General features: G+C 38.1%; 1 protein-coding gene across 1 annotated transcript in view; it reads right to left on the minus strand.

The window, feature by feature from the left end:
* The window catches only part of LOC149177603 (wings apart-like protein 2), a 106,479-nt gene extending 101,844 nt beyond the window's left edge, over positions 1-4,635 (minus strand). Inside the window, exon 1 of the mRNA XM_089420168.1 lies at positions 4,145-4,635. Coding sequence (XP_089276294.1) covers positions 4,145-4,497 — 353 coding nt within the window. The 5' untranslated portion in view covers positions 4,498-4,635. The remainder of the gene's footprint in view (positions 1-4,144) is intronic.
* Positions 4,636-12,743: the final 8,108 nt, after the last annotated feature.

A 12,743-nucleotide genomic window follows, 5' to 3' on the forward strand; every position in this document is an offset into this window, starting at 1 on the left:
ACCAATGGCCACTTAGGGCCTCATTGATTATATATTTTGTTGTTAATATGTATTGTACTTTATGCCATTTTGACATAATCACCCTTACATGGTATATAGATGAGAAAACTTTCCATATTTTGTGTCTAATGGTTTGGAATCAGGTCTGAAATCTTAAAATAAAAAAATCTCATTAAAAATTAATTATTTTATGTATTTTTTTCAAATCCAGTTCGATTCGGTTTGATTTGATTTGAACCCCAGTTAGATAGGTGACCAATTCAAAACCCGGTTCCAATTTTTAAAACTATCGTTAGGCATTCTTGAGGTAGTATGACATTACCCAATATAAAACTTTAAAAAAATTCAAGAGGAATTCAAAATGTACTAGATATGTATAGCACCTTTAAACAAGAATAAATGAATTGAAAATTGGGAGGAAATCAAAAGAAAATTTAAAGTTTCTAACTTTGTCCATGTAGTCATTGATACAAGAAATTATTCCAACTACTCTAAATTTCAAATTGAGAATTTCTATTACTGCCAATTAGGTCTGGAAATGCTCAACAATCAGCACCCTTTAGCACTTTAGCAAAATGCCTCCTAATGTTGGCTACCAAGTTGCTTAGGGCCTTTGCAAAGATCCAATCAAGTTGATGCGGTTTTTTTCACCAAGAACTTGACCTAAGCTCCCAAACCTCCGCCTTTCCCTTACATGCTAATAACGAATCTTTTTAATTTTAAAAGACAACGTAACCCATGTTCTTAATTTTCAACATACCTAACAATTTAGTTGACATTAGAACTCTTTATGTTTTATTAAAAATGTGTAACCACACGACATACCACTATAATGAATACTCCTAATTCCTTCCCCTCACACTTAGAACTACCTACCATGTCATTACCAGTATAAAATATATTCTTTTTTCTAGATTTGTTGTATATTCTTTTACTTAATTGGAGATGTTCCTCAATGGCTTCTAGTAATGACATGACTACTTTCTTAGCTTCAATGGCTTTTTTGGTTGGACGATTACTCAAAAACTATTTCACCCAACATAATAGTAAGTTCATCCTTTTCCCGCAACCATAATGATAAGATGCAATGATCTCGAAAGTTGTTGTGGAGGCCATTATCAGACCCACGGTCCTCTATAGTTCGGATATTTGGGGACCTAGTTTACTACAGCCAAATTGGGCCACGATGGAGAGAATCCAAACCCTGCTTCTCCAACATATCATGCCCTGCAAATGCACAATTGTGGACCATTATTCAGGCAAAGTTCAAGGTGCACCCATTTCACCTTGAGGTCCTTTTCCATTTGGTATATTTTCTCCATAAAATTAGGGTTTACAAAGACTACTACCGAGAGAGAGAAATACCCCTATATTGCACTTTGTTCTTTGGAGTCCATCACTTCGGATACCCTCTCAAGTCATGCTCGTGGATGGTTCGTAAAGGCATCTTTGGCTCCTTTAGTTGATGACCATCTCCCTAGAGTGCCTTCCTCCATTTAGTTTCTCCCTTGCTAGACCAACACATCTCTTACCGACTCATCAGACACTGAATCAAGCCATCAGAGAGGATATATACAAATTATACATTCATGTCACTTGGGCATCCCCTTGGTGATGCTTGGCTCAAAGATGTCCTTCTACCTAGACCATTTTTGGAGCTGCAAGATGGCCTCATCGTCCGCCCCCCTTATATTCACAAGCACTGGATGCACTTACTCAAATTTAGCATACCAACTTGGTTCCTCTAAACAGAAGCATACAGTCATGTCAGAATAAGAATTGGGCAGATGGCAATATATGCTTCTTTTTATTCTACAAAGGTTTTCAGAGTTATAAATATAATTACTGCAAGACCTATATTGATATGAAATGTGCAGAAGGGGCAGTAACAAAGCTGAGAATTGCAGCAGATCAAGTGCAAGTTCGAGACCCAGGAATGCAATTCACAACTTTGAAATTTTCCATGTGCTTTACTATAATGTGATATGATATTTTAAATTTTTACCCCAGTATTTGTACACTAGAAGATAGGGACATTAAAGACGGAAAGAACTGACAAGAATCTTCCAAAGTTCATTTGACATAATGATGGCAAAGACAAACATGGTGGAAGGAAAGTTCAGATTGAGTCAGAAAGTGGGCATGGGCATGCCAATGTGAACACACCATGCTGGATGAAGGTGAAGATGCACAAACAGACTTGGTAGATAATGAGGCTTAGCATGTACTCTTTGAATGGATATATAATAAATCCTTTTTAGTAATATAACTATAAAGATTTTCTATAAAAAATTCACCCAGATGGGAGTAATTTTTTTTGTTTAGTGCTATGTGCAATCACATTCTGTGCTAAAAGTCCAGCAGGAAAAATGCTTTAGATTGCTGTCTCCAATTATATCCTGTGCTTTTCAAAAAAAGAATCAGAAAGCTCAAAAAAATCACTCTCTCAAATTGATGCAGAACGTAGCTTAAGGATTATGAGCAAAACAGAACAGGTTAGTTTTTTGGACGTGTTTCAAAATTGCATCACATCCGGTGCATTTCAAAAAAAAAAATGAGAAAGCTCAAAACATAAGCACTCTCACAAACTGATGTAGAATGTAGCTTAAAAGTTAAAGGATTATGAGCAAAACAGAATAGGTTAGTGTTTTTTTACCCTGTTTCAAAACTGCATCAGATACTTGAAAACTAAAGGAAGAACCCGACTGTGTATAATTACTTCTTTACTGCTATTTACAGTCATATTCTGTGCATTCAAAAAACATACGATAATCGTACTGTGTCTTCAGATTGCTATGTGCAAGTGCATCCTGTGTCAAAAATGACAAAAATACTCAAAACAAAAGCACTCTCAAATTGAAACCTACCATAGCTTCAGAAACTAATAGATTAGCCATATTTTTGCTTTGATTATAAATTGCATAGATGCTTGAAATTTTATGGAAGAACCCAAATGGGTATAATTTTCTTTGTTACTGCTATTTACAATCACATTCTGTGCTTTGGAAAAACATACAAGAAACCAACTACGCATATGCTTTTATCCTGCTGCTATTTGCAATTATATCCTGTCTTTTCAAAAGTCATGAAAAAAATTGATAGAAATATTATGAACCCAAACTGGAATGATGTCTTGAATTACACCAGCAACGCTATTTACATTATATTGTTAAAAACTTGAGGAAGAACCCAAATGGGAATGCTGTTCTTTGTTACTGCTTTTACAATCACATCCTGTGCTTTCAAAAAACCAACTAGGAATATGCTTTTATACTGTCATTTGCCATTATATCTTGTGTTTTCACGATTATTAACAACAAAAAACGAATAAAAAAAACAACAACAACAACAAAACTCAACAGAAAAATTATGAACCCAACGGGTATACTGTTTTTGGTTACTCCTGAAACTCTATTTACATTAGATCTCAAGCACCTAAGGAAGAACCCAAATGGCCATCATGTTATTTGTTAATGCTGTTTATGATTGCATCCTGTGCTTTCAAAAAAAAAAACTAGGAATATCCTTTACTCTGATATTTGCAATTACGGCCCGTGCTTTCAAAAGATTTTAAAAGAAAAAAACTCGATTGAAATGTTATCAGCCGGGTATAATGTTCTTTGCTACTGTAGAAACTCTATTTGCAATAGATGCTTAAAAACTTAGGCAAAAACCCAAATGGGTAAAATGCCATTTGTTATTGAGGTTTTACATTGTACAGTCACATCCTGTGCACTCGAAAAAGCTCAACTACGAATATTTTACAATTGCATCCTGTGTTTTCGGGGAAAAGAAAAGAAATCAATATATACATTGACAACCCATATAAATATACTGATCTTGGGTATTACTGAAACTCTATTTGCATTAGATGGTTAAACACTTAAGGAAGAATCCAGACGGATATACAATCACGTCCTGTGCTCTTCAAAAGCCCACTAGAAATATGCTTTTATACTGCTATTTGTAGTTACATCATATGTTCTCGAAATTCATGAAAAACTCAAAATGGGTCTGTTATAATTGCATTGTGTACAACCACTGGGGCGACCCTGTACAAAACCCATCCCTCAGATTCGATCACGAGGCAATCAGCTAAAACAGCAAGCAAATCAATGCCAATATAAAATAATATAATGCTTACCCTTGAGTTCTGAGGAGGCGCCTCTGCTGCGCAGTACTGAAAATCGAAAGCAGAGAAACAAGGCTTGCACGCTGAATCCTCAGGGGTTGTCCCGGCTTTAAACCGTCCAAGGCAAAATTGGCTTCGTCCACGTGCTCCATCATCTCGCCAGACTCCTGGGCCTCCATGAGAGTGGAAGTGCAGAGACCAATTGGGGGTTTCGCTCTCTGCTTGGGCTCCCATGAGGTGGAATCCTGTGACGAAGACCCTAAAGAGAACCCTCCCAAATAATCCTGTGAACTGCTCTCATCTTCGCAGTCTGAGAAGGTCCGGCCAGTGTTTCGGTTACGCCTTTGGTACGTCCGGACGATCATCGTGCCTGCCTGCCTGCCTGCCTTTCGGTTTCTATTCAGTTCATCTGAGAGCGAGCCGAGGCAAAAGCAGACCAGAGATGCAACGTTGGTTGAATCAATATATATCTGTGTGGGGATATATGTATATATGTTTTGTGTATATACCTTACCTCTAACGATTCTCCCCTTCTTGTGTCTAAAATTAAAATCCAAGTCGTTCGTCATCGTCAAATGATGATGTGAAGTACATTTGGACGAATGAAAACCCAACATCTGTCATCTCGATGTCTCACACTCATAAAGTTTATCCCCTCGTTGTGTAATAGTCCGGTTTTAATTAATATTATATTTTTCACTTTATTTATTTATTTTAATTAATTTACAGTAATTCGGTGTATAAAACTCGTAGAGTCGGCCTTTTAAATAGATAAAATTGCAAATAGTGAAAATTTGATTTTCTTATTTAGTCAATTCACATGTTTTATGTATTTATACCAAATTTTCCCATATATTCATAGATATATGAATCAAGTCATGAATCAAGTCAATTTTTAAAGGAGTATTCACTCCTCTTTTAGAATTTTGTGATGGTGCCATTTAAAGTACAATTTTGTCTAAAATAAATATAATATGATTTATATTATTATCTTAATTAAGAAGATTATCTATTATAGTGTATTTGGTTTATTTTATGATGCTATAAGGGTTGAAATATTTTTTGGGATTTGGATTTTTTTAAATATTAAAAATATTAAATGGTTTATGAAAAGTTTTTCGGTAGAAATTACATAACAGAATTTTTTGGCTGACGTGTTTCAAACTAGATAGTGTATTTTACTAGGGAGGGATGCCAATTGTTGCGTGCTTTTCCTGCCACATTAGCAAATGACCACCTCAATGTTTCATTGATTGTATGACACGTTGCCAACGCATCGTCTCACCTATCGTGGTCATTGGGGAATTAACTCTTGCCTCGTTTCTCGTGTTTTTCCTCATCGGTTAGGGTTTAGGGTATACTGTGTTTGGAAGGTTGTGTTATTTTGCTTGGGGTCGGTGTGTGGTCGTTATGTTGCCCCAATTGTTGTTCGGTCAGCGCCCTAATTTTGGTCAACAAACACTCGACGATTGCGCTTGATTGGTTTCTTTGCTGAGAGAAGTAGTTTGTGGGGGGTTCAGGGGTTCGGTTGTTGTGGTTCAGGATTTCGTTTTTTATGCCTAATTGCTCCATGGTCGTCATGCACCAGCACCTAGTACAGTGGTCTGCTTTTGACCCAGCCCCGGATTTCAATCGGCTCAATAGTGGACATGGTGGACATGGGGCTTTTGTGCTCTAGTGGGTTTTTTTTAGGGTAAGTTCTCTTGCCTGTGAACTTTTCAAGAATTTTCACTGGTTTTTTTGCAATTTTTTATAACACCTTTGTGATTTTTGCTGCAAATAAGCTCGATTGGGTTTGCAGGTGAGGAGTGGCGAGAGGTCAAGTCTTCAACATTGATGCAGCAGGGTTTGTGCAGCTCTGTGGCTTCGTCGATGGTTGTCCAGTTGGATTCCATTCGTACCAACTACTAACTTTGTGTTTGTAAACACATTCAAACCATGGGAAGTATGTGCTCTTTGGTGTTTTTATGCTTACAGTTAGCTATAAATTTTTCCTAGTTTGTATGCTTAAGGTTCACTGTAAATTTTGCAAGGTTTTTTTGCATGGGGTTCACTCTAATTTTTGCTTGGGGTTCACTCTAATTTTTACGGGTTTTTTATGCTTGAGGTTCACTATAGTTTTTGCGGGGTTTTTCTGCTTGTGGGTCACTGTAAATTTCAAAGACCCTCATCTTTTGAGCTTGATGACTGAAGAGCAGGAACCTTTTTTAGCCTAAAAACCTTCTTTGTCGACATTCCATGGCCCTGCCCACGCCTTGGGTGGAAAATAAAGATATAAAAGCGCTACTTTTGATTGTTAAGGTAGTTTGGTAGGACTTGTTTATCAATGGAATTAAGTCCTTGGTAGAGTGGTTTGGTTCTTCCCATCTTTCAGGTGCTTGTCCCTGACCCAAAAATTGTACGTGCAAAGAACCTATCAAACCTGTAATGTATTGAATTTACAGGTAATTTACAATGTATTGAATTATGTATGCCTATAAACTTGTCCTTGTTATAGTGGTTTGGTTATTCCCATCTTTCAGGTGCCCATCACTGAGCACAAAAACTAAAGAAACAAACCCACTCACTCAGCTAATGAATAAAATGAAACAAGCGCACTAATAATCTCTAACCACAACCAATGGCTCTGTAGTATCCACATCTTGGTCTTCTTGGCAGCAGACAATTTGTTTAGATATATCCTAAAGTCAATTCTTTGGGGGTTTATATATTGCTCAAGGTTGTTCATTTGATCTTTCAAAAGTTGTCAAATCCCCCACCTATAGGTAGTAGTTGGGCCCTAATCCAAGTTTTATTATTACTTGCATATCTCTAGGAAGATTTTGGGGTTCGCCTTCATTTGTCATCTTGGGTTGCTTATAGTTCAGCGAGGATATGGTAGAGTATAGTCGCTTTGCTCAATTTTCATTTACATAAATCTCGTTTTGATTTGGTTTGAGGCATAATAATAAAATTTGTTAAGAAAAAGCATCGCAGTTGTTTGGCACATTCATAGTTTCTATCTCCTTATTGAGGCCTGTATTTGAAAAACCAACCTTAAAGAGGGGCCTTGATATTAAACCTCCTTACAATTAACTTATGCCTGAAAAAGATAGAAAGTTATACAGACAAGGTGTAGCTCAAATTAGGTTGTAGTCTTGCTCAGCAATTTAATCTACACTTGGCACTCATATTTAATCCACTTGTTTGTCTCAATTTTGAATCATGATATACATTTCAGTTGACTATTAAGTGTTGACAGGAGTTGTGGAGTTAAAAACACCTTGGGATAAATAAATTTGCTTAATTTGTAATACTAAGGAAATTGAGGATGAGTTCCATTTTGAGTTTGTGACTTTTCAACATACCCACATGCTTCTAGGATTCTTTCTTGTCATCCACTATGTTTTGCCCACATTTTATTCGTTGGTCATAACAAGACAGCTGTGAATCTATTTGATTCAATGGAGTCATGGCAAATCAAGTTTTTTAATAGATTGTGTGGTATTCTTTCTTGTCATGCGTTGTGTTTTTATCGCATTTTCTTCTCTGGTCATAACAAGGTAGTCGTGAATTTTTTTTATTAAAAAAAATTGAATTTGTTTGATTCAATGTAGTCATGACATATCAACAAAAATGAATTGAATTGTGTGGTATTATTTCTTGTCATTGTAACACCCTCCTCCAACATCTACCCAAGTAACCGGCCAACCTGGGTAAACATGTGACCAGAGGCTACTGTGATTGGATTCAACCTCCTATGTGACCTTAAGGAAATGGAATCAACGGAAACACAACATACATAACTTCCACATCAACTACAGGACCCCTGAGAACCATGTCAACACTTCAGGCAGCTTGCGCCTGGGTCCCATTGAAGTTTTTGATCACTTGACCTCTAGACGCTCTCACGTTATGGGCATGTCAGCGTCCAAGGACCTTTGGACGCTCTCACAAGCCAGTGTCTAGGAACCATTTTGTACAGTTTTGTGCCAGCGTCCCTGGGTTTGAGCCACCTTTTCCAAGCCCAAAGCCGAGGTAACTACCCATAATGGAATGACATCTTAAAAGTAGTAAAATAACATGGAAATAATGATGCAAAAGCAATTAGTTGAACAAGCCCTTCACTAGACAACTACTAGCCATGATAGGCATTTCATCAAACATATCACAAACATGTAATCTATAGGTGTAAACAACATATTTAAGCATAGGGATCTCGTACTTATCCGAGAATCACTAAGAACCATTGTTCCCTCATGTGATTTGTTGTAGTGTCATCTATTAGGTCATAGATACATTGTCCATTCATTTACAAGTAAAAACATGATGAGAGTCATACATAATTGTTGTCATAAAACATATACATAACCAGCATAGTAACAACAAAAATACCATAAATACATCAGCCATAGAATCCACATATAAACTAGTACATTTACACATGAAAACCAAAGGGATGAATTTCTCATTAATGAATGTAGAAACCAATCGGGGATGGGACTACCATGTTCCACCCGACCATATATTGGTTGAGCCAAATATCTCTTTAGCCAATCACCCCCGTGCCATATTCCAAGCATGAATGTGGGACTCATAACCATCGAAAAGAACTAAACAAGCATGGATGCTACCAGAGTTCTCCACCTACATCATGAGGAACTTGATTGCCTCCTAGTCTCTTAGGCTTTACCGTAATGCACAGTCTAATACAGGGATCACTAGGCCCTACATCGAGACCCATTCTCCAGGTTTTACTGTACATCCCATCTTGGGACTACTAGGCCCAACACAGAGCAATCCACCTCTTAGCTTCATCGTATATCTTGTCATTCACTGACAAGGATTCCTAGGCCCACCAAGAAACACAATCCTGGATTTACTGCAACCCTCAGTCTGGCTCAAGGGTTACTATGACAGTGACTTTACCGTGATCCACAGTCCAATTCAGTGACCAGTAGGCCATGTGTTTGTCATTTTGGATCCACTCCACTCAACTTCGAATCCATCTGACAATCCAGCTCAACCGAAGTATGAGAACCCATCTCATCAAGGTTATCAAGAAATGGCAAGGCTAGGCTGAAAAACACTATCACACCTGGAAAAACCCAGGCCATAACAACAAAAGAATCACATGCAATACCATGCATGCCAAATCTAGCAAGGAAATCACACATGCAAACCAATACTTGCAAAGAATCTTGTGTAGTTGCTTGATTATGCTTTTCCTTGCTTGATCTTTGCTTCCTCTTGCCTTCTTTGTCTTTCTTGATCCAATGCCCAAGTGCTCCAAGAAAACTCTAAGTGTCCAAGAGTGAGAGGGAGAGAGAGAGAGAATAATGAGGGAGCTCCAAAACTGAACTGACAAAAGGTTACTAATTGATCCTCCCAAGCCTTTTATTAATGAGGCCTCTATTTTCTTCATTTTCCATTATTTTCCTTCAATTTCCTCCTCACATGCAACCTGTGACCTTTCACCTCCCTTTTATCATAATTTCCATTATTTCCATAAATAAATGTGCCAAAAATGCCATTTTGCATTTCCAAAACCTTAGTCATTGCCTTTGCCAGTTTCCTTAGCCATTAAACAGCCACAAGTGATCCCCATCACTATGCTTTTGCCCAACATTCAGCTTGGAATAAGTGTCACATCAACTGTGGTTATTATTTTGTCTTCATTAACTTTTATTACATGGAATTTTCACCAGGGCTATTAAAAAACCCTCCCCCTTGGGGGACACCATCCTCGGTGTTCAATCACACATATACCTCAGCAAAACCGCTGGAAAGAAGACATATTGCTCATGGAGCATTATAACATAGCTCGATGTGGTATTTACAATGATCACCCTAATGAATGCCAACCCACATGACAACATAACAACATGATAACATAATAATATGACAACATGACACCCATAATGCTTATTGGAGCTTTATAACATAGCTCATGGCGGTATTTACATCCATATACATGTGTACATATACCAAAACATCATCAAAACATGTACCAAAACTACTTTGACTCAACTAGCAAACAAGGAAGGATACATAGCCCGCATCTAATCTGCCATCTCCCATGTAGCTTCGTCGGGCCCAGAGTGCTTCCACTGCACTTTAACTTGCTCGATTGCTTGGTTTTGGAGCACCTTTTTCTGCAATATACACAGAGGCTCCGGCTGGAATTCTCCATCTGGTTCCACCTACGATACAAACAATTCAATCACATGATCAACATCTTTAACATACTTCTTAAGTAATGACACATGGAAAACATCATGGACTTTCACTGTCGTAGGCAGTGCAATTCGATAGGCTACTGGCCCAATCCTCTCAACAATACTGAAGGGTCCACAAAACCGTGGTGCCAACTTGGCACATGATCCAATTCGCAAGGAGCTCTTCTTTGGTTTGATGCGCAAGTACACATGTTCCCCAACCTGGAACTCCTTGAACAACCTGTTCCAATCTGCGTAGCTCTTTTTCCTATCATGTGATGCCTTTATATTCTTCTTGATCACCTACATCTCTTGTTCCATGTCTACCAACATGTTTGATCCGATCAACACCTCGTTAACTAGATCATTCCAACTGACAGGATTATTGCAACTCTGCCATACAATGCCTCGAACAGACTCATCTTCAAAATATTCCTGATACCCATTGTTATAAGCTAACTCTACTAGTGGAAGATACTCTTCCCACTTTCGTAGCTGATGCATCACATACATCCTCAACATGTCCTCCAATATCCTACTGAACCTCTTTGTCTGTTCATCATTTTGCAGATGATAAGTTTTAAAGAAGGCAAACTCTGTGCCTAAACCTGCAAACAACTCCTTCCAAAACTTGGAAGTGAACTTTGCATCCCTTTATGACACAATCTTCTTCGGAACACCATGCAATCTGACCACATCTCTGATGAATACCTGTGCTACATCGCTAGCCGAGAATGCAGACTTCGCTGTAATGAAGTGTGCAACCTTTGTCAACATGTCCACAACAACCATGATGGAATCATGTTGTCTCACTTTCCTCAGCAACCTTGTGATTAAGTCCATGGAAATGACCTCCCATTTCCATTCTGGAATCACAATGGGTTGTAGCAAACCACCTGGATGTTTACACACTGTCTTCACACACTGACAATCAAAACACCTAGCCACAAACTCTACTACATCCCTCTTCAGGTTCGGCCAATAATAAAATCTCTTCACTGTTGTCAGTGTCTTTTGATAACCTAGGTGACTCGAATATGGTTTCGCATGAAACTCCCTCAATATCACCTTCTTGAGCTCATTGCTGTTTGACACATATATCATGTTTTTGAATCTAACCAGTCCATCTGTTGTAAGGAAATAGTCAACATCCCATGCACCTACACCTGCACCTATACCTATACATGTACTTATACTATCATCTATACCTGTACCAGTGCCCAGCTGCAACCTATGCATAATCTTCATATATCTGACATCCTGTTGACCTACCTGCAAGATCCTATCTTGTAAGTCTGTCCCATAGGAGTTCATAACTGCTAAGTGATTTGCGTGTATATGCCTATTAAGAGCATCTGCCACCTTGTTCTCTTTTCCTTTGATGTACTTAATCTCGAAATCAAACTCATTGATTGTGGCCAACCATCTAGCCTGCCTGGCATTCAGATTCGACTGGTCAAACAAATACCTCAATCCAATATGATCACTCATCAATTCAAACCTCTTGCCAAGAAGACAATGCCTCCAAATCTTCAATGCATGTATGATCGTTGCTAGCTCAAGATCATGCGTTGGGTAGTTCTACTCATGCTCATTCAATTTTTGTGACTCATAGAACACCACCTATCCATCCTACATAAGGACCCCAACAAGTCTTCTCTTGCAAGCATATGTGCATACTACAAACTCTCTGTCTGGATCTGCAATTCTTAACATTGGAGCATGTGTCAACAATTGCTTAAGTTGCTCAAAACTGGCCTCACACTCCTCCGTCCATTTAAACTTCTTACCTTTCCTCTACAATGATGTGATAAGATAAGCAATATGTGACAAGTTCTTGATGAACCTCCTATAATAGTCTACCAATCCCATGAAAGACCTCACCTCTTCTACATTCATGGGAGCTACCCACTCCATGGTGGCCCTTATCTTTTCTGGATCTACTACAATGCCCTCCTTGGTAACAACATGTCCCAAGTAGTGTACCTCAATCTGAAAGAAGTTGTACTTGCTGAGTTTAGCATACAACTGATGCTCTCTCAACAACCTCAACACTGTTGCTAAATGCTCAGCATGCTCTTCCTTATTTTTAGAATATACCAATATATCATCAATGACCACAATAACAAATTTATCCAAATATAGACGCAACACATCATTCATCAAGCACATAAATGTAGTTGGAGCATTAGTCAAACCGAATGGAACTACAACAAACTCATAATGCCCATACTTGGTGGTATCCTGACCTCAAGTCTATCTTAGAAAACATTGTTGCTCCCTTCAGTTGATCAAACAAATCATCAATCCTCGGTAATGGATACATGTTCTTGATGGTCACTTTGTTCAACTACCTGTAATCAATGCACAATCTCAGAGTATTATCTTTCTTTTTCACAAAAAATATCGGTGTG

This window comes from Pinus tabuliformis, chromosome 4_1 (genome assembly GCF_031772625.1).
Source record: "Pinus tabuliformis cultivar Carrire ecotype Pingquan chromosome 4_1, CPIR1, whole genome shotgun sequence".
NCBI lineage: Eukaryota > Viridiplantae > Streptophyta > Pinopsida > Pinales > Pinaceae > Pinus > Pinus tabuliformis.